We start from the raw sequence: 23,057 nt of genomic DNA, 5'->3' as shown, positions 1-23,057 counted from the left end.
CCAGGTAGATTAACAAATAATTTGGCTATAAACTCTCATCATTCTGAAAACTTTAGGAAATGTAGCACAATAGGCCCAGAGAAAGAAGCAAGCTGGAGAAAAGCTGATGTAATAAAAACCAATTACTTCACACAGGAGTTCTGACAACCAATTAGAAATGAAGAATAATAAAAGTTAAGATAGTTGCATTGCAGGTGCTGCTTGTCTTCACAGTCATGTACTCTAAGAAAGCCAGATTTATGGTGGGACAGAAAATAGTGATAACATTTTGCTGAATATGAGTAGAACTTTATATTCCAGAGAATGAATAATATGAGAAGACACCGAGGTTGGAGACAGTGTGCATGGTCCTAACACCTTTCATTTTCAAGCAATTATACATTTAAGCAAAACCCTAAATAGGATCAGGAGAATAAAAACCAGGTGGGAGAGTGTATTGAAGCCAGATAAATAACCAAGGAGGAGCCATATCAAAAAGAGGAAGAGATAGATGAGAATTATTTAGTATTTTTATTTGACATGTACTTATTTCCCCATAACTACCACCTATGAGTTAGGTTGGATTGAGATAAAACGAATGTCCTAAAGTTATGACCTGAATGTCCATGGGGGTGGAGTAGAAGCAGGGTTTCTCCATTCCAAATTTAACACTTTAACCACTACACTGGATCTCAAATTTTGGGCCAACCCATATCAGTGCCATTTTAACAACCCAGTGACATCTCTTAAAGAATGAAGGAGATCTAGGAGCCATGGTGGCTCAGTGGTTAGAATGCAGTATTGCAGGCTAATTCAGTTCACTGCCAAGAGTTTGATCCTCACTGGCTCAAGATTGACTCAGCCTTCCATCCTTCTGAAGTTCGTAAAATAGGACCCTGATTGTCAAGAGCAATATGCTGACTCTGTAAACTGCTTAGAGAATGATGTAAAACACTATAAAGCAGCATATAAAGCAGCATATAAGTGCTATTGCTATTGCTATTGCTATCTAATTATACTGAGGACTAACTTTGGGACTATTTATTTGCAAGAAATTCTGTCCCTGAGCAATTAACTTTCAATATAAAATACAGGAAATATGAAGCCAAAATCATCTATCTTGACATCTCTGTAGAACAAAAGAATAGTAACTAGGGGTTACTAGCTCCGTGACCCAATAAGCCATTCAAAAGGGAAGATGTGTGTATACATACATTCATTACTAAGAACACATATACTTAAAACATATTTATTTCTAAAGAGGAGTTTCTCTCTGTGTCTCTTTCTCCTTCTCTCTCTCTCTTTTCTTTCTTTTTCCTTCTCTTTAGCTCTTCCTTTCTCCATTTCTTATGGAGCGTACATTAAATACAGTTGTCTGCACATAATACCTGCCAGATGAAGAAGATGGATTCACAGAAATATTGGTCAGATCTGTGATATTCAGGAAATCTTTATGGAAATAATGCAGTTGAACAATACAAACAAGAAGAAAGGCACAGGGTAATAGAATCTTTGTAAAAAGTTCCCTTATGCTGAACTGCTCAAGGCCCAAATCTTTTAATCTGCCAAATGAAAAGACAAAAATATATGCAAAGTCAGCTAATGAAAAGGAGGAAAAGAATTATTTCACATTACAGGTACTTAAGCATAAGTCAATATATGTATAATTATTAATTTAAAAGAATGATGAACCTAGCCAGTTATTCAGAGAAAAGGGGCATTCTCTATCCTTTCCTCAGGTAAACATATTTCAGCACAATAGACGTGTGAACCTGCACACCGGTGACCACCTTGACTACCCATCACGCCTCAACCTAGCTCGTTTTTAAATATTCCTGTCTACAGCTCTGTACTTAACAGGTAAATAGTGGAAAGTTATTTCTGTAAATAATATTCTAAATGTGTAACTCATAGGTCTTTGCACGGAAAAACTTTGATAGGACTTATATGTAATAATCTGATACAGTTCTCTAAAAAACACTTTTCCCTAAAGAAGAAGAAATGTCATCTCATGGGACAATGTGTTCATGGGTTGAACCCATGAAGGATTACTTTCCTCCAACTGAAACAAAAGTAACTTTTCTGATACATTCCAACACTTTCCATCTTCTAAATGTCAATTTTTCCATTACCAACATTTTTCCATAATTTTTCATACCAGATGTCTAGTAATGGAGCTTCTGGGTTTTTCCAATGTTGTGATACAACCAGCTTTGCTGTAATAATCATGAATTGACCAGTTACTTTATTTTTAGCTCTTTGAATTGCTTCACTAAATAACAGCAAAAAACATCTTGGGACTTTAGCTAAAATTTCCCATAGCCATATTATTAATCTCAGTAAGCAATTCTTACCTGACACTTTGTATAACCTAACAGAGCCCACCATACATGCATATATCTAAGAAATCCAGTTTGGTGTAGTGGTTAAGGTGCTAACCTAGAAACCAGAAGACCATGAATTCTAGTTCTGCCTTAGGCACGAAAGCCAGTTAAGTGATCTTGGGTCAGTCATTCTTTCTCTCTCACCTCACCTCACCTCATAGGGTTATTGTTGTGGGGAAAATAGGAGGAGAAAGGAGTATTAGATATGTTCACCAGCATGAGTATTTATAAAGTAATAAAGGTGGGATAAAAAACAATCTAATAATAAATATATCTGTGCTTTGCTTTGGCTCAGTTCCATCACTTATATAGCCTTTTCCCAGTAATTTATTACATCTTAAATCTAACTCCCACAAGGCATATCAGAGCTGCGTATCAGACTGAGAAGTTGACAAAAAAAACCCACCTCCACTTCTATATTACTATAAAATGGGAATTGGGCCTGGCAGTTCAAATCCAGCACTTCCAGTTCCTACACTTAAGCATTCCATGCCATTTTAAGCATGATGGCCATTGCCTTTGGTTGTGTAGGTCGCAAATGGCGAGGTGCTGCAACATTGTAATTGCAGGCTGTTTATAAAACACCTGTATCATAATCATGTGATGTAAGTACATTTCAATTACTGGTACTTTGAAGACTCCTTGTAAGTCACCCTCATTCAGGGCCATTGAATGATCACTTAACAAGTGCTTATTAAACAAAACAACTTGTACTAACATCTATATGTGTGTGCCATGAAGATTTGAGATGTAGTTGACTTCATCTAGTATTGGCATCTATATTTTAATACCAGCAGCAAATTCTTTATTTGCTTCTATACAATAGAATTTGGGGGATAAAATCTCAAGATACAATAGCAATATAGAATCTTAAATGAAAGTTCTTACCTTTCCTCTGATATTTCCAAAGTTTTTAGGAAAAATGCAGAAACCATCTCAAACTGGTAAGTATATAAAGCAATGAGGACTATCATTGAATAGGAGACACTTATCAGCCAAAATCCCTTCAGGACTCGTCGCCATCCTTCGTAATGAAACTGGAACCAATAAATTTAATTTTGTAGTTTTAGTATTGATTATAATCAAATAACCTACTGAAGGCTTATAGTATATAGAGTCACAACAAATCAAAGTGAGCTACAGAGTTTTCAAAGTCCATTTGTCTTTATATTGTTATCAAAATGTGTATATAGATAAATGTTGTGTGTCTGCAATTATTTTCTTTCTTGAGAAATTTCAACTTCTTGTGCAACCCTCACAAATTTTAAAAAAGAAAACTCTCAGTAATCATAATTGCTTTTAGAGGCATAGACAGTTTCTCCCATATGTGAATTAAAATAACATGACTAGGCTATACAGTAAATAATAAGGGGATTTTTTAATTATAATTTAATGTGAATTTATCAGATGCATGCATTCCTGAAGCCAAGGAATGAACTAATTTAAAAATATCTTTAATGTTGGCACTTTGAAACTTCTAAGGCACTTTTGCAAACACAATAGCATCTGGAATGTGACATAAGATTATAGAGAGTTATAAGCCTTTGGGGAAAATATACAAGTACATGGAAATGTATTTTTCTACAAACTTCTACGCAAATTGCAAATTAATGTAGAAATAGAAAAAGATTAAAATTTCAAAGATAAAGCATCAAAAGAACTGCAAACTAACTGATTTGATTTAGCAGTGCTTTCTTTTCCCTTCAGAAGTTAGGAATCAAGTAGAAGTCTCAAATTCCAGATCTGCTTACCTGATATAAAGCCACACAGAACAAAAAAAGGATAACGTAAAGAATTTTATACAGGACCACTTTGCCATCGAAGCTGACAACAAAGAACATGATGGAACAGAAGTAAATCCAGTATTTTATTAGGATCCTCTTAAGTATAGAACCAAATATTTCCACAAACAGATTTTGCGATGTGTCCATTTCTGCAACAGGAGTGTATATTCAATCAGGAGCATCATCAATATTTAATGGACCAGAATGGTTTTTTTAGGATAAATGTTATCGCATTTGACTAACTATTTATGGTACAATATTACAATCCAGAGTACCCTTATTTAGCAGCAAGTCTCATTGGATTCCACAGGATTTCCTACTGAACAGCTCTAGATAAGACTGAGCTTGGAATAAGCACAGAATACTCACTTTCCCTCCACCTCCATTGTAATGCTACCTATACATGCATACATGTCCCCTCTTTTTTTTCTTAAGAATGAAATATTCTACATCTAATGCCTATACTTCATTGAACATTTCTATGTATACAAAGCATAATGTATGTAGCATCCATCTCCTCCCCAACAATGCATTTTCTCATCGTTCATTCTAATAGAATCATGCATTCTCAGACTGTACAGTTTTCACTCCCTTTCCAACCAGTTTGAATACAGCATCAATCACCCCCATGCCTAGTGGTTCCAAACCACATGAGTCAACTTGTTTTCCCTCTCACTCACCAATAGAAGAGTACAAAAAATGAGACTGAAACACAGCTACCACCAGCCCTGAGTGTCCCTGGCTTCCATAATAATAAAAATAATTTTGACCTGAGTCAATAGAAAGAAAAAAAATGGCTACCATGCATCCGGGGGCAAACACACATATATGTTTTCAGTGTGAGGAGATAGTGGAGAGAATAATGGATTTCTTGAACCCAGAAATTGGGAGCAGGTGTGGCGGGGAGCAAAGTCTGGTGCTCAACTCACTGATTCTTAAACAGGGAAATCAATCTTTTTTTTTTTTATGAAGGCTGTGAAATAGAGTAGAAAGATTAGGATTAAGTTCACTAATGTGTTTGTCTGTATTTCTTTCCTGACATACTGAAGTTGCAGTGAAGTTGTAGTAGAGACTGAAGTACGCTACCTTCCACGAGATGTGATGAAGCAAGTCCAAAGCCAATAGAAAAACATAGTTTATAAGCCTTAACAGTGTTTCTCAAGTTTTCAACTTCAAGATGAGTGGGCGAACTCTCAGAATTCTACAGCCAGCAAGTTGTCAATGTTGACAAACACTTCTCTAGGGTTACTAAAAAAATTCAAATTAAAGAATTCATGATTCATGGCTACCCAGATTCAACCTGAATATATCTTAGAAAACCCCTAAATAGATTCTATTCTCAAACTGCTCCTACAATGAAGTAGGTTTTCTTCCCTAACCATTAGATACGATCTGTCTTTGTGTAATTTAGGACTATTTCCTAAATTAGTTTCTCTGCCATCATTCCTGGACTGAATGAAGACTTTTAAAATCCATTTTCAAGAGAGGGGTGAAGGATCAGGGTAACTTTATCCAATATTCACATGTTCTTACCAGTTTGATGTACTATCACTTCTTTGAGAAATCCCTCCTCTTTTTGCTTCTGCCTTTGCATCACATAGTGCTTCAACAATAACCAGAAAGTTAACTGATATAAAATCTGCAACAGAACCACATAGGTATTTTAATGAGGAATATGTATATGAGAAATAGCCAGCACTGGAAGTATGGCTTCAATTTTACTGTCTTTTCAGCACCCTGAAACTCCTACTGATCACAAGGGCAATAGCAATTTATTTATTGCTTATTTGTTTATATCCTGTCTTTATTATTTTTTATAATCAACTCAAGATGGTGAAAATATATAATAGTCCTTCCATCTCCTATTTTCCCCACAGCAACAACCTGTGAGGTATGTTGGGCTGAGTGAAAGTTACTAGCCCAAGATCACCCAGTTTTCATGCCTAAGGCGGGACTGGAACCCACAGTTTCCCAGCTTCTAGCTTGATGCCTTAACCACTAGACCAAAGTAGCTGTTCATTTTAGCAAGTATATGCTTACCTTGGCCCCCAGATGGACACAGGGAATAGAATAAGGTTTCAAATCCAAGTCAATGAGTAATGAAGTTGCAACTCCTGGAAATAATTCCTCTTGCGAAAGATTCAGTCCCACAATAAAATTAAGAATCACCAGTACATTTCCATAGGAGACAAGAAAGGGTAAACTGCGCAAGGCATAGAGTTGACGGTCATGTACCATCCAAATTATACAGGACCAAATTAGCAGGACAAAAGTTAGCCAGCTATTGTAGGTGATACTCCAAACCTATGAATGAATACATAGCAATTATGTATTTTAAAGCAGGCAGATTTTGATAAGGTTGCAGTTTCATAGACCAATATGGATAATAGGACTGTAAAAATATAGCCAACGTATAACAAGACACATTTCTTATATTCATTTCATTCTGCAACATTCAGTCGTGTCTGACTTCTGGCAAGTTTATAGGCAAATGTTCTCTATGTTACCCTATCAAAAACAGCTTCTTTTAGTTTTTAAATGTTTGTCTTTGTATCAGTTTTGATGGTATCAAGCCATCAAGTTTTTTGATTGCCTCTTCTTTTTGATCCACTATTTCCTAGCATCATTGGCTTCTCCAATTAATTTGCACGCATTATTTGGCCAAAGTAAATCAGGCATAGCCTTGTGATTTTGGCTTCTAGTGATGTTTCTAGTTTTATACAATTCATCACCTCTCTATTGGTTGCCCCATCTGTCCACGGTATATGCAAATATTATTCGGTCTTAATTGACTATATTCACATAACATTCTTAACCACTCCTGTAAAGATCTACCAGATGCACTTGTAGACTGTACTTCCCTAATGTTCACCTTTTATAATTTAACGTGTGCAAACATACCACGTTTGGTTAATTTATGTTTAGTATATTGTGCAAGTCTTGAATAGTTAGATTACCCCTATTTTATGAATGAAGCTGTAATTTTAATCTTAACAACTTTATACAAAAATATACCTAAATATAACTTCAGAATAATTGCATAAATGTCATTATGGGTATAATTTTGATTTAAGACATGAGCCTTAAAATGTAGAAGTGGAAAGCATAACATCATAAAACTGTGAACAGGGTGAGTAGAATCAAGTTCAAAATAGATAATTTCAAAATGCTTCCCCAATTTGGTGCCATCCAGATATGCAAATTTATAATTCCCCAAATCTCTGTTCATATGACTTTGAAATTTTGATTTATTAGGAAGGCACACAGCAAACTTGGAAATACTCCTGGTCATTTGGAAGGCAATAGATTCTATAAAACAGCAGTGCAGGGATGCCTGGTTGTGATGCTGAACAGCTACTTGGTAACAGCTCTTAAAAGACCACAAAAGGAAGTTCTTACCATCATAGTAATCAATGCAATGACATAGCTCTGATTTGTAATGAATTGTGCCAATGCTAAGAATGTACTAGATTTTTTTTCCATGTTACATTTTTCATGAACTTCTGGGGAGGTTTCAGAATATATTGTGTGCTCTGCAAAAAATATTAAATTTGGAAAAATGACAAATTACAAGTAATGTCCAGGTTTCTTGAAGTCCGTTTTCAATTTATTTTATTTGGTGAAAACAACCCAGTGCCCTTGAAACCCATTTTGAAAAATTCAAAAAAAAGGGGAGGGAGGGAGGGAGGAAATGAACAATAAGCATTAATTATATATGAACATTTTCTTATTACTCATTCCTCCAATTCTGTCTTCTATTTCCAGCAAACCATTGTTACATTGAAACTGGATAAACTAATACTTAAAAGGAGATTTAGGAGTAGGTATTTGAAAGGTAAAATCAACTGACTCGCAAGGGTCAAGGCCCTCTTGCTCATCCCCTTATAAATCTCCCTTATAAATGACCTATATTGATCACTATGGGTGGTTTGATGAAACATGACATGCTGAGTTTGATTGAAATTATGGTCCAACAGGGCATAAACTTGAATAAAAATATGTGGTAAATATCCACATTTTCTGATAATAACAAAGAGCTACATGCTCCTTCAAGAATAATAGATTTAATATAATTTACTCTCAGGAGATTAAGAGGTTGTTTTATGTTGAATCATACCATATAATTCAGGATTAAAGACCCTGATTAGAAGCAGCTTGTAGGTTAGACAGACTTTCATATAGATTTATTTGGATATCCCTTGGATTAACCCTGGCCCTTTTGTTGTGAATATGACATGGTCTAACACCTAAGCACAGTTATTTATGGATTCAAGTATATTTCACCAAATGCAAGAAGTATTATCATTAATTGGCAGTAATACATTAGCATTTTGTTCAAAACATTCAGATGCAGCTATTGAATAGAATAGAATAACAGAGTTGGAAGAGACCTTGGAGGTCTTCTAGTCCAGCCCCCTGCTTAGGCAGGAAACCCTACACCACTTCAGACAAATGGTTATCCAATATCTTCTTAAAAACTTCCAGTGTTGGAGCATTCACAACTTCTGGAGGCAAGTTGTTCCACTGATTAATTGTTCTCACTGTCAGGAAATTTGTCCTTAGTTCTAAGTTGCTTCTCTCCTTGAATAGTTTCCACCTGTTGTTTCTTATTTATTTTATTTATTTTATTAGTCATATTTCTAAACCGCCCACTCTCCAAGGACTCTGGGTGACTTACACCAGTATACTAAATAGCATATTGCCCCCAACAATACGGGTCCTCATTTTACCCACCTCGGAAGGATGGAAGGCTGAGTCAACCTTGAGCCGGTGTTGTGGCCCGCCAGCGGCCTGCGCAGATCATGGCTGATCCCTACGACGAGGAGGCTGGTGTGGTGTCGCGCCAGCAGTCTGCACAGCCGGCGCTCGTGTCGGACAGCGAGGAGGCTGAAGAGGATGTGGTGCTAGAGGCAGAGACTCAGCCAGGGCCTTCCAAACCTCCAGAGGCTCCTTCAAGTGGAGAGAGCGAAGTGGAGGAGCCTCTCCTCAATGCTCGAGCACGGAGGGCTGCCAAAAGGCAGGAGTGGCTACTCAGGAGGAGGAGGTCTCCTCGAGAGTAAGGCTTGAGGATAATTGGCCACTCCCTTAGCCTATTTAAGTCACATGCCGTTAGTAAGTTTCTTGCTAGAAACAACTTGTAATTATCATCAGAGCATTTTTGGAAAAGTCTTATCATATCTTGTTTTCTGGGCTGGTTGCCAACCTTTGCCAGACTTTGGTTTATTCTTGCTACTTAATAAATTTGATAAGGACCGTTGGTGTGTGTCAATATCCTCGGGAATCCAGAGCTGGGGCAGAACAGCCGGTGAGATTTGATCCGCTGATCTGCTGAATTAGCAGTCAGCTGAAGTAGCTGCAGTACTGCACTCTAAACCACTGTGCCACCTCGGCTCATGTCTTGCCCTCAGGTGCTTTGGAGAATAGCTTGACTCCCTCTTCTTTGTGGCAGCCCCTGAGATATTGGAACACTGCTATCATGTTTCCCCTAGTCCTTCTTTTCATTAAACTAGACATATCCAGTTCCTACAACCATTCTTCATATGTTTTAGCCTCAGCCCCTTAATCATCCTTGTTGTTCTTCTCTGCACTCTAGAGTCTCAACATCTTTTTTACATCGTGGTGACCAAAACTGGATGCAATATTCCAAATGTGGTCTTACCAAGGCATTATAAAGTGGTATTAACACTTCACATGATCTTGATTCTATCCCTCTATTTATGCAGCCTAGAACTGTGTTGGCTTTTTTGGCAGCTGATGCACGCTGCTGGCTCATATTTAAATGGTTGTCCACTAGGACTTCAAGATCCCTATCACAGTTACTACTATTGAGCAAGGTACCACATATACTATACATGCATTTTGTTTTCCTTGCCTAAATGTAGAACCTTACTTTTTTCACAATTGAATTTCATCTTGTTAGATAGCGCCCAATGTTCAAGTCTGTCAAGATCCTTCTGTATTTTAAGCCTATCTTCTGGAATGTTGGCTATTCCTGCCAGCTTGGTGTCATCTGCAAATTTGATGAGTTCCCCATCTATCCCCTCATCCAAATAATTGATGAAGATGTTGCAGAGTACTGGGCCTAAAACAGAGTCTTGGGGTACTCCCCTGCATATTTCCCTCCATGTAGATGCAGTTCCATTGAGGACTACACGTTGGTCAGCCAGTTACAAATCCATCTGGTGGTGATGCTGTCTAACCCTAAACCCTGTCTAAATGGGCTGCCCACCGGCCTCAGGACAGCCCCAGACCTCCTCTCCTTCCGCCGCGAATTGAAGACGTGGCTTTTTCACCAAATGGGCTGAATCCGTAAGGGTGACTTCAATTAATTTTTAAAAATTTTAATTGATTTTAATTTAATTTTAAACTGATTTTAATTGTTTATGTAATTCCTTATTTTGTTTTTGTAAGACGCCCTGAGTCTTACGGGAGAAGGGCGGCATATAAATTACATAAATAAATAAATAAATAAAAATAACCCATATTTTTCTACTTTAGTAGTAAGTTATGGTGTATTTGTCAAATGCCTTACTGAAGTCCAAGTAAATTATATCCACAGCATTCCTCTGGTCCACTAATTTTGTCACTTTGTCAAAGAATGCAATAAGATTAGTCTGGCATGATCTGTTTTTGACAAACCCATGTTGGCTTTTGGTTATTACTTTGTTTGCTTCTAGGTATTCGCTGATTCGTTGCTTGATTATCTTTTCCAGAATCTTCCCTGGTATTGAGGTCAGGATGACAGGTCTGTAGTTTCCTGGATCTATTTTTTTTTCCTTTTTTGAAGATGGGAACTATATCAGCTCTTTTCCAGTCCTCTGGCAGTTGAGAAGACAATAGCATGCAGGAAATATTTTTTTGCAATAATTATATGTAAAGCTAATGATAGTTGAGTGAACTAACTGACAGAAAAATAATCTGACCATGCGTTCTGCATTTTACATTTTGCATTTGGTTCTGCTTTAACATTACATGCATTCTGAAGTTCATGCAACAATGTTAGATTTAAAAAATTTTAAATCTATCATATTAAATGTTTAAATATTTAATATTTAAATATTAAATAAATATTACAAAATGTTTAATTATTTATTTTAATTATTTACTATGAAATAAATATTCAACTATTTAAATATTAAACAAATATTTCATAAAAAATAAAATCTTTTTAATATTTAAATGTTAGATTTTAAAAGAATGGTTGCAGGAATTTGGTATGTCTAGTCTAGTGAAAAGAAGGTTTAGGGGTGACATGATAGCAGTATTCCCATACTACAAGAACTGACACAAAGAAGAGGAGATCAACCTATTTTCCAAAGCACCCTGACAGTGAGAACGATAAATCAGTGAGTGCTCCATCACTGGAAGCTCTTAAAAAGAGACTGGACAACCACTTGTCTATAATGGTATAGGGTCTCCTGCTTGAGCAGGAGGTTGGATTAGAAGACCTCCAAGGTCCCTTCCAATTCTGTTATTCTGCTATTCTGTTAAAATGATATAAGATATTTCTCTGTTGTTAGTATAGATGCTCTATGAATCAGTATAGTATAGTAACTATTTCTCTGTACAGTATTCCTTAGGGCAAACAGAATGATCTGGCATTCAATATGCAACATGCAATATGCTATATACAGTATACCTGATAGAGAAACAGTGTGTCCTTGAATTAAATAGCCATCCATACTGCAACTGCTATGATTCTGACATTGCAAAAGGAGGCATTGCTGTGGAATTTCACTTGAAAGAGAAACCACCTAGGCAAACAATAGAAGTGTTTTTATTTTATACAAAGAGGGAGGGTTTACAGAAATATCATACTCAAAGTAAAAACACTGCTACACCTTTTCTTTTGTCCAAGTGCATTATTTTTTTTCATTTTTGTTAGGTCCCAAACATTTCATAGGCTCTTAGCACTGTGCCTTTTTTGCCTAATCTATGATACAAGCATGCTACAGTAAGAACATTTATGGGCTCTCTTGGGAAGATAAACTAGAGATTTGGGGTTATTGAAAAGAACAAGATATATGTACAACTTGAGCATAACTGGAAACAAATAGCAAACCATCCATACAAACACTATTCCCAATACCTAATAACAAATCAAAATCCAGTGGACCATTTTTTTTTTTATTTTGTCAGTCTTCACTTCATATTGTATTTTTTTTTCTTATGCACACCTGAAGGTTTATCTTTAGAAAGCAGCAATAAAGGGACATAGAATGTTTTTTTCTAATTATCTCTCTCACTCCAAGGATTCCAAAATAGTCCTTATATCAAGAAATAATTTGCCTGAACATGCTGGGTTATTGTTAAGTATTTCATTGACAAGAATTATAATCACTGCAGAATTTTTAATACTGGTAGCATTTTACCTTGCCATTAGTATCCATGCTCACCTGAAGCGTAGAATGCATCTTAATTTCTACGTAGTCCTCAGAATGAAAGTGAATATCTTCTTCTTTGGGCCCCTAAAAGATGCATTGATTTAAACGGAGGAAGACCATCATGAAAACAATAAAACATGCTATTTTTATGTCCATGGTTTATATTCCCAACCTGAGCCATATGTTTAAACCTGGATCTATAACTATTTTATAGCAGGTGAAGTAATCTCTTTAAGGAACAGAAGGTATGAAAGTAAAGAATGTAGAATCTTCTCAGTAGCTAGGACTATCTTCTCACAGCCCTTTATTTCAGCCATTTTTCTCTCAGCTAAAAGCCCGATACTTGATATTAGCCAAATAACCCAGTTCCTCTTTCTTATGTGAATCCTTTGCTCCTTAAATGAGATCTCATACAGTTAGAATAGATCTTGTTTTAAAGGTTGATTATAGAATTTAGGATCATTGCAGGCATTGTAATTGTAATCTGATTTACTAGCAAGATCTAATACATGTATGGTCTTAGCAGAACTAACACAAGACTGCAACAGAGTTGGGGAGGTTTCCCGTGGGGCACTAGACACAATATGGGGAAAAACTGAAACCTACATTGTGCTTAATACAACATGCAGTTTATTCACCTGACTAATGTCATAATAAATTATTTAGCTTATCCATGGTTATTAAATATAACTACTGTAGTTAATAGGGATTGTGTTTTACTTCTATCTTGCATCATCTCATGTATCCTTTGAGCAGAAGACTGAGTTAAATATGCTTGTACTGTAGTAGCTATGTACATGAATGTACATACAGTATGTGCATGTGTGCATATCAAATATTTTTTTAAAAACTTGTGACTAAAACAGAAGAAATATCTTCCCAACAGAAGAGAACATCTTTAGCTCAAGGTTAAAATATAAAGTCCTTACTGGTCTCTGAGCTGTTTGTTTGCAGATGTCTCCTTGCCCAAGTAGTGTGAATGAGTGTGGGGCTTGCTATCTGTTTATAGATAATAGCTTGCCTGGTAGGAATGTGGTTTTCTCCTTGGTGGTTCCTTGACTGGAATATTGTTTCTGCCAGATTGTTAGTCTGGCACTGATCCCTACACCCACCGGTGCTATCCTCCCTACCACTACCTGCCATCCACAATTATCCCCATCACCTGCTGCCCATTGCCCACAGCAGGTGCAGCAATGGGCAGTGGGTGGTGGAAGTGACTGATAATGGAGGCAGCAGCAACAGTGGTGGCAACCATGGTAGCCATGGAAGTGGGAAAGATTGTGTTGTTTTGGAGCAGCAGTAGCAGCAGATACAGTGGCCTGCAGGGGCTGTGGGCACTATAGCTAGCAATGGTGGCAGTAATAACAGCAGTGTAGGCGAGTGGCCAAAAGACAAATGGGGGGAGAAAACTGAAGTGGAGGCAGTCTCTGCCTTTCAAGAAGAATGGTTTGGATTGGGGTGGGTCCTCGTCTAATGACCACATGGGATTCACTTAACAACAGCAACAGGGTCTGTTGAAGCTGGCATCATTTTAAAAATTGCCTGCTAAGACTCAGATTCTTAATTTTTGAGGCACAGCTCATGATAGTTCATCCTGTCTTGAGATCAACCCAGAAAAATCTGAAATTTTGACAAAGTTCCACTAATAATACATTCCTTAGAACAACCCTATAGTATTTATAGGATGAAGTTACATCTCTTTCAAATCAGTTCAGCAGAGACGTTAACCCTATTTCGTTGTGCGAGGTGCAATGACAATAAAGTAAACTGAAAACTAAAGAGTCTCATCAAAATCTCATGAAATATAAGCATACATACATACATAGTGGCTAGCTGAACTTTTTCTCAAATGGTACACAGTAATTCAATTTAATACTATTGAAAAGGAGACTTATAAAAATAGAAAGATCTGTTAAATGCAAGTAGAATAGGAATATAAGCCAAATTAGATCATTCTGTGTCCCTGAGAGGAAATCTCAAAGGTCTCGCTTAGTCACACTCAATTTTAATATACACCATACCTTATCAAGCAATGCCCACTGCTGCAACATTCTGACCGATAAATAATACAGGGCAAGAAGGAAAAAAGGATTCAAAGCCACTGGCCAGTTTAGGTGAGGATGAATGTGTAGTTTCCAAGGTGCTGTAATATTTGTCTTAATAAATGGCACTATGCCCAAGACCCTAGAGAAAAAGACAGTAGAAGAAAATCTGGAGATTTTTTTTTTTAATAAAAACAAAAAAGAATAGTGCCACAATATATTAGTCCACTAACAATTAATCATTACATAATAGCAGCAGCAGCAATTCAGCTTTCTTAATAGGTCAATGCAATACTGTAATAATTAAGTCATAACACAGAATTTTTTACTACCATTTCATACAAGCCAAGCTATATGGCTTGTTTACTTCCAACATGGTTAAAACATATTGGCTTTGTTATATGCAAAATGCACAGATTAAAAGATTACAGTTCTGGACAGTGCCACCTCTAGCGAAAAGAGAAAGTCACAAAATGTTCTTCAAAACTATGCAATATATTATCTTTTTTTCTTTTTGATGCTCCAGTTTATTTTTGAAAAGATTTAAAATAAAACAAAATAAAAAACTCAGATTCACACATCACATGTTGGAGGAGTGGATCCAAGGGAACTAATTCCTCAACACCTAATTTAATTCTAACCAGCAGATCACATGTATCATGTTGATAGGGGGTTAAGGATTTTTTCTGTGTCTTCTTTGCTCATCATTCTATATGGTCTTTTTCTCAGAGATTGTTAATCTGGCTCAAATTGTTCTATGTTTCTTCCCAGGCATACAAAAATAGAACACAAGTCCTTGGACTCTGTTCCTGGTAGGTTATAGCAATGTAGATGTTAGGCTTTGCCACAGTGGTGGGTTTCAAAATTTTTTATTACCGGTTCTATGAGTGTGGCTTGGTGGGTGTGGCATGGCTTGGTGGGCATGGCAGGGGAAGGATACTGTAAAATCTCCATTCCCACCCCACTCCAGGGGAAGGATACTGCAAAATCCCCATTTCCTCCCCACTCCAGGGGAATGTTACTGCAAAATCCCCATTTCCTCCTGATCAGCTGGGACTTGGGAGGCAGAGAATAGATGGGGACAGGGCCAGTCAGAATATTTACTATCAGTTCTCTGAACTACTCAAAATTTCTGCTACCGCTTCTCCAGAACTGGTCAGAACCTGCTGAAACCCACCTCTGCTTTGCCCCATGCATATGTAGAAAAAGAACAGAGATGTCCTTGAACAAGTGATTGAAAAGGTGTTACATAAACAAGAGTTTAGCCTGAGAAGGGAAGAGGAAGTCAGAAGAAACTCAGAATTGCCTAGCTTTGATTCTCCTGCATAAAAGAGGGAGTGTAAAGGAAACAGTGTCAGGGTGCCAAATTTCTCTTATTATATCTTGTAATTAAAAAAATAGAGTTCCAATAGACTTTTTCCTGATTTGGACTGCTTGAAAAGAATAGCTTTAATCTTGAAAATCTGGCAGGTAGTCTCTCACTCCCCCTCTTCCAAGTGCTGCCCAAGAAAATAAAAACAGGGCAATCTTGAGTTTCTTTCTCACTTCCTCCTCCCTACCCAGGCTAAGCTGGTGTTACCATAATGGTTGCCAAATATTATTTTCAGAGCCATCTTCAAACTTTAACATTCTACTGTATTTTCTGTTATAATTATAGAATCAAACAACTTTCTATTATAATTACTACACCTGCCTAGCTAATCATTGCTCAGATTATATTCCTGCTCTCAGGAATACATGTATACATCAACCTCAAATAAAACACAATTTTAAAAAGGAAACTTCCCTGAATCTTCAATTCTATTGCCTCAGTCTATTTCAGGCATCTGGTGGACTTGATTTTCCAAAATTCCCTGTCAAGTATAGCAAAATTTCAGAATTTTGAACACATCTGAAGAGTTCAAGCAAGTTGGTAGCATCTGTTCCGTTCATAATTCAGTGAAATATGTATATGTTCCTTTGAGCAGAATCACTTCAAATAATAATTTGCAAGTACATAAATGTGAATGAGCAAAGCTATAATCTTAACTATTACGGTACTTAGAATGATTTTGCAAGTAATTTGGATGAACATGTACATAGGAAGCACTGAGAATGTAAATAAAATAACCAGTCAATTGTGGTTTCACCTTCTGAGATTTGTTTTTACCTGACATAAATGACTTCTGAAGGAATAAGGTCCTGGAAGTATGGCAGTTGGTACAAGTAAAGCACAATGATATGCCCCATGGAAAATATTGCAAGAAAAACACACAAACTATTGAAGAGAACTGGACTGATTGGATAATTCCAGGACCACCAGGTGCACAAAGCCAAGAAGGTAAAGAAATAAACTGCTGAGCATGCAGAAGGTAGAATTATACCTAGGGATAAGGGAATATGATTTTCTTGGTTATAAGGTTCAGTTTATACCATTGGAGAACTATCACAAAATTAAGAACACCTCCATAGAAATAAAAGCTCTCCGAATGTAATAAAAAATAAAATAAAATAAAATAAAATAAAATAAAATAAAATAAAATAAAATAAAATAAAATAAAATAAAATAAAATAAAATAAAATAAAATAAAATAAAATAAAATGGAATACAGGTAATGCTCATATACCAATAGTTTCATTTAATGACCATTCAAAGTTACAATGGTGTTAAAAAACATAACTTTATGATCAATTCTCACATTTACATTCATTGTCAATGGAGATTCTCAATCAGGTTATGGTTGTCACAGTGTTTTCCAAAAGGCAATTGGAATTTCTTGGTTTTTTTCTTTGAAAACATTTCACTTCTCATCCAAGAAATATCTGAAGAACTGAAAGAGCTTCTTGGATGAAAAGCTAAATGAAAACCAGGAAAGGCTAGTTGCCTTAGAAAAGCACCCTGGGATATATATCTATTGCAGCATCCTATATATGACAAAGAGAAACAACACAGTCTACTTCAGATGTATACATGTACATGGTCACGTGATTGCCATTTATGTGCTTCACAATCAGTTTCTGACAAGCAGAATTAATGGAGAATTTGGAAGTCAAACTCCAAGGCACGGTCACATGTTTAACATTTAATCTTGTTTTAATAATTCATGATATAGGAATTGATGTCATATGCCCATCACGTTCATGTGATTTTCCACTTAGCAACCAGGGCACTTAGCAATGGATTGATAGTCCCAGTTAAGGTTGTTAAGCAAGGACTTCCTGTAAGAGCAGGGATAGGCAATTACCATAATTTTCCTCAGAAGCTACATGAGCCACATGAGAAATTGGGGCTGTTATGGAGAGCTGCTGCTCCACTCTCCTAATCAGAATGGAGAAGTCTGCAACAATGTGGTGGGTGTGGATAAGAGACAGGTGAAAAGCAAAAGCTAATCTAGCTAACACTTCCAAGTTACTGCTACTATGGGGCCAAGCTTGCCATTTATGACTTCTTCATGTGGAGAAAGAGGGATCATTACTAACTAAAACAAACCAGGAGATACCTGTTCTCCATTTGGTATAATCTGTAGTATCTTGTCATACAAACACCCCAATGCTGTATTCAGATGTAAAAATGCCAGAGATCACCTTTTCTTTCCTCTTGTGGGGGCACTAAGTTGTGCCTAACCTAACCCACTGTCCCACAAATATGTGAAGTAACTTGTACCTGTTGAGCCTAACAGAAGCATAATGAAGACTTTTCCAGTAGTTCTAAGTGTGTCTTCACAAAGTCTCTCCAAGCCTGTTAGGAACAAAGTGAATTTCAGAAGAAAACCTGAATGGCTGTGTCTTAAATGATCCTTTTCAAACAGACAACCAATGTCTGTGTCCTCAGTATCTTCAGTTTCTGCTTCAGATTCCTGCGGACATAGAATACAGTATATAGATCAAGAATCAGTACTCAACACAAGCAGCAAAACCATCAGACAACAGGAGGGCCAGAGATTCTGTTACAATTCTGTGTAAGGAATTGTTGTTTCTCCAAATAAAGCACTTAAACTGTGGTGGCACAGTGGTTACAGTACAGTACTGCAGGCTACTTTTGCTAACTGCCGGTTGCCTGCAATTTGGCAGTTCAAATCTCACCAGGCTCAAGGTTGACTCAGCCTTCCATGCTTCTGAGATGGGTAAAATGAGGACCCAAATTGTTGGGGGCAATATGCTGACTCTTAGAGAGGTTAGAACAGGGCTGTAAAGCACTGTAAAGTGGTATATAAGTCTAAGTGCTATTGTTATTGCTAAACAAACCCTATGGGGGGGGTGTTGATGAATTATTTCATCTTCTTAAAGCCTGATACCCTATCAATAAATGATTACAGTGCTGTTGATATGCCAATGTACTCAATATATCTGTGTTGTCATATTTTTTAAAAATAAGCAAAACAAAAAACTATTTTCTCGTCTGATAAATGTGGAAAGGTCTATCTACTTTTGGAAGGAATATGAGCAATTAGACATATCTAGCACAGGTATTTCTTTCTGCGCTCTTCAATGAGTACATGTTTACCTGAGATTTACCTAGGAGGTGAAAGTTTTTCTTTTTTTTAATGTGGTGTTTTTTTAAACAAAAGAATTTTTAGGCTGTAGTTATGTTTATACTTTGCTTCAGCTCCTCTGAATTTAGTCAGATTTATTTTCTGAATAGATATGTATCACATAAGCCTAATGAGTCCAAATCAAACATTTGTACACAATTATTGCTATGTAATTATAAGGATTACACACAGATTATTAGGTAGTTTAAAGCTGAAGTTCAAGCCAAATAACTCATTTGATGATTTATCTCCATTTCCAATTAATTCACTGATTATGTCCCATTTCTCAGACTTTGAAGTATGGTAAACCTCAATTTCTGTCATCATGGTTCAGTGAATAAACCAAAATTGACTGAGCTATAAACTACTATGGTTGGGTTGAATGCAAAAATCTGAGCTAAAAACTAACCAACCATACTACACTTGAGTAGATTGAGATTTTGATTCATGTTATTTATACTTGACAGTTATATTTGCACAAACATTTTATGAAACTAACTCAGTTCTCAGATTTACATGACATATTTGTGAATACATGTAATGCATATAAGAAGTGGGAAGGGCTTGGACTGCACAACTGTGACCAGTTATTTGACATCTGACAAACAGACATTGAAATAAAAACAAATAACACAGTTTAAAATAACACAAGGTACAAGGCTAAAAAGTGGTTGCTAGTTTGAGGTTCAGAATATTACAAAAATTAAATCACTAAGTGCTTCTATTATAAAGAATAAAGGAAGACCCTCTCCTTTTCCTTTTCTAATCTTCACTTCGTTTCTGTTACATCAAGAAATTCAACACATGTAGCATCTCTACCGTCTCTTTCATGTCTTCTTCCTCATCTGAAGAAAACTGATCTTGGTCTCCAGATGGAGGCTCACTTTCCCAGTTGTTGAGTTTCACTGTCTTACGGCAAAGCAGGGTGACAGTCAGACCAAAAAGAAACATTCCAATGTCAGGAGCCAAAAGATGTATGATGTTTCCAGCATCAAGCCTGCTAAACCTACAGGATACATGGAATGTTACTATTTTATAAAGCTAAGATTTTCACAGTCTAGTAGGAGAAACTTCTTTATTTTTGCTCCATTTGCAATGGATCAGATTCTGATTTAGGTAAAACTATACAAGCTTTTCCTTAATTCTTGGAGCTCAGAAAGCTGGAGAGTATCTAACGCCCTCCAATTGTATTTTAAATCCACATGCCTGGAAATAAATTATACTCATATCAATAAGATTTAGGTCCAGGTTATTCACCGAGAAAAGAGATACATGCACCAGCTGCTTACTTTGTATCACAGTTGAAGTTGTCATTTCTATATTCATTTACCCTCTTAACCTGCACCTTATAGATAAATCTTCAGAATTATTATGTATTAAACTTTATTCCCCATAATTAAGGCTACCAATACAGAAATCTAGATAATCATTGGATGGCAGCAGAGAGATACAGAAAACAAATTATTTGCTGCCATCTATAAGTCTGCTGAAAATTTAAAAACCAAATCTAGTAGGCAGAGTTATAATAAAATGGTGTTTGCACTACTGACAGGCGACTTCACAATACTGGAGGGTACCAAATGATAATGGGTTTGAGAAATAAGAGCATACCGCCAATGTTTTATCCTCCCAAACATTCACAGCACAGTTTAAAAAGCATCCTTTTAATTTCTGTTGGTTTTTTGCTGATTTCTTATCCTTCAGTTTCCAAGAGGGAAGTGCAAAGAACATCATATAATTAATCTCCTGCCCCATCTACCATATAACAAAAGTCCCCTCTATTTTCATGCCACACACAAAGAAAATAAAAATGTGAGCACATATCTTTCCTTCCTTCCTTTTCAATACCTGTATTTGCAACTGGGTGCATATGCCCAAAGCTGTGACTATTATTGCAAATTGCTCTGGTGGCTGTATTGGGGAAAAGGGGATATTTTCTGGTAAGAAACGGGTTGTTGAATCTCTAGGAAGGCACTACAGAGAGTGATCAATTCGGCACAAGAAGCCATTGGTTGCCCTCTAACACCACTGGATGACATCGCCAGGTCTCACTGCTTTAGCAGAGCAAGGATGATACTCAAAAATGATTCATACCCTGGTCAGTGTCTCTTTGCACTTCTACCATCGGACAGAAGACATCGAAGCATAGCCAGCCGAACAAATAGGTTTAAAAATAGTTTCTATCCTTGGGCTGTCAGACACGACTACAATCACTCCACACACATGCGGAAATGCATGACTAGTCTTTTTTCTTTTTCTTTTTTCCTTTATTACTTGCATAGGGATTATTCTTTATACTATTTATGTTGTTTGTATTTTTTGCCATGGATTGCACCAGTGAGGCTAAAACCAATTTTGTTGTATACCTGATGTACAATAAAAGCTATACTATACTACTACACTGTTGAAGGAAGGATAAAAAGAGGAATCCTTGGCTTGAACCTGGGAGCCAAGATATGGGGTGAGGCGAGAGTTCCTATTATGAGGACAACAGACTGCCCGCCAGGTCTGCAATCAAGAAATTCAAAAATACTATCTACAAAATACCAGAGAAGAGTCATTAATTTATTGATTCATTTTCTCCCAAACAGACAGCATCACAAGACCAATTAGGGTTGGAGCCAATCCCAGAGTGGTGCAAAGTGGCCTTTTAGAGCTTTCCATAATGAAGATGGAATAACCTAAGATGGGTCACTAAAAAACAACCTGCACCAGTGAAGCTGCTACAAGGAGACCCCAATGCATAGGCTGAAGGTCCCAGTGCAGACATGTTACAAGCTACACCAGAGAGGCAAAAACAATTGGTGTGTCAAAAATGCCAATGACTCAAAATGGAAGCAGATGCAGCATACATTTAAATAAGTTTTCCCAAGGTGTGAGGAACAAAGCCGCCTGATCCATCAAATCTGGCTGTCAAAAAGACAACAGCATTGAGCTTCCCTTAATGACTTTCTAGAACCTTTGGAAATTGGTTAGCAATGGGACAGGAAGGCTTGTCTGCCATTACTTGTATTTATTTCAGAGGTGGTATTCAGCAGGTTCTGACCAGTTCTGGAGAACCAGTAGTGGAAATTTTGAGTAGTTCAGAGAATTGGTAAATACCACCTGTGACTGGCCCCGCTCCCATCTATTGTCTGCCTTCCGAATCCCAGCTGATCGGGAGGAAATGGGGATTTTTCAGTAACCTTCCCCTGGAGTGGGGAGGGAATGGAGATGTTACAGTATCCTTCCCCTGCTATGCCCACCAAGCCATGCCCACCAAGCCATGCCCACAGAACTGGTAGTAAAATTTTTTGAATCCAACCACTGATTTATTTATATTTATCAAAATATTAAATTATTTATAAATATATAGAAATAATAAACTATTTATTCAAAGTCTCTAGTTATTGCCCCGTATGGTGCAATCAAAGCTCTGTGGCACATATAAAAAATGGGAAGTGTTTCAATTTTAGTGTCATAACTACTATTTTGACTTTTTTTCAACTATGCCCTGTGGACACCCCTACCTTCTCCCACCCCAACAATAAAATCAGTCAATTGAATTAAAATCTTACCGTACAATACCAAAATGTGACAGCACTTCCTCCCCAAAAAAATCTGTGAAAAGAAAAACCATTGGTTTGGAAACAGCCATTATATTCCATTCCTCAATATTTTAATGTATTGTTTGTACTAAAAAATGTAGATCTTGGTGGAACTGGGGGGTGTTTGTGGGCGGGCTGTCTAACACATGGATTGTGTTATTGGCAAAAACTTTTAAAATGAAACATTTGCAGTCCTTCATATGAATGTCTTAGAATTTTGAAATTGGCAAGGAAATAAGTGCAAAACAAATGTAAAAACAATGTCACTCTAATTCAAATTAAAATCAATATATATAAACATGAGGGACATGTCCCAAGTCATGTTTAGCTTGAACCCTATGAATGATGACAAATATCTCTAATATTTGTTTTGATATAACAATTGT

At 36.7% G+C, this 23,057-nt stretch overlaps 1 protein-coding gene across 1 annotated transcript in view; it reads right to left on the bottom strand.

Moving 5' to 3' along the window:
* LOC117674879 (piezo-type mechanosensitive ion channel component 2-like) overlaps window positions 1-20,119 on the bottom strand; it is a 67,738-nt gene extending 47,619 nt beyond the window's left edge. The window contains exons 1-12 of the mRNA XM_034433103.3: window positions 19,904-20,119; window positions 18,217-18,409; window positions 16,723-16,936; window positions 14,553-14,715; window positions 12,544-12,615; window positions 11,787-11,901; window positions 7,547-7,680; window positions 6,188-6,451; window positions 5,681-5,786; window positions 4,115-4,296; window positions 3,252-3,400; window positions 1,368-1,541 (exon numbers count right to left, since the gene is read on the bottom strand). Coding sequence (XP_034288994.2) covers window positions 1,368-1,541; window positions 3,252-3,400; window positions 4,115-4,296; window positions 5,681-5,786; window positions 6,188-6,451; window positions 7,547-7,680; window positions 11,787-11,901; window positions 12,544-12,615; window positions 14,553-14,715; window positions 16,723-16,936; window positions 18,217-18,409; window positions 19,904-20,035 — 1,898 coding nt within the window. The 5' untranslated portion in view covers window positions 20,036-20,119. The remainder of the gene's footprint in view (window positions 1-1,367; window positions 1,542-3,251; window positions 3,401-4,114; window positions 4,297-5,680; window positions 5,787-6,187; window positions 6,452-7,546; window positions 7,681-11,786; window positions 11,902-12,543; window positions 12,616-14,552; window positions 14,716-16,722; window positions 16,937-18,216; window positions 18,410-19,903) is intronic.
* Between the last annotated feature and the right edge of the window lie 2,938 nt (window positions 20,120-23,057).

Source organism: Pantherophis guttatus, chromosome 3 (genome assembly GCF_059756535.1).
Source record: "Pantherophis guttatus breed Tessera chromosome 3, ASM5975653v1, whole genome shotgun sequence".
NCBI classification, from domain to species: domain Eukaryota; kingdom Metazoa; phylum Chordata; class Lepidosauria; order Squamata; family Colubridae; genus Pantherophis; species Pantherophis guttatus.
The sequence above is the reverse complement of the archived record's forward strand: the minus strand, read 5'-3'. Positions and strand labels throughout refer to the sequence as shown.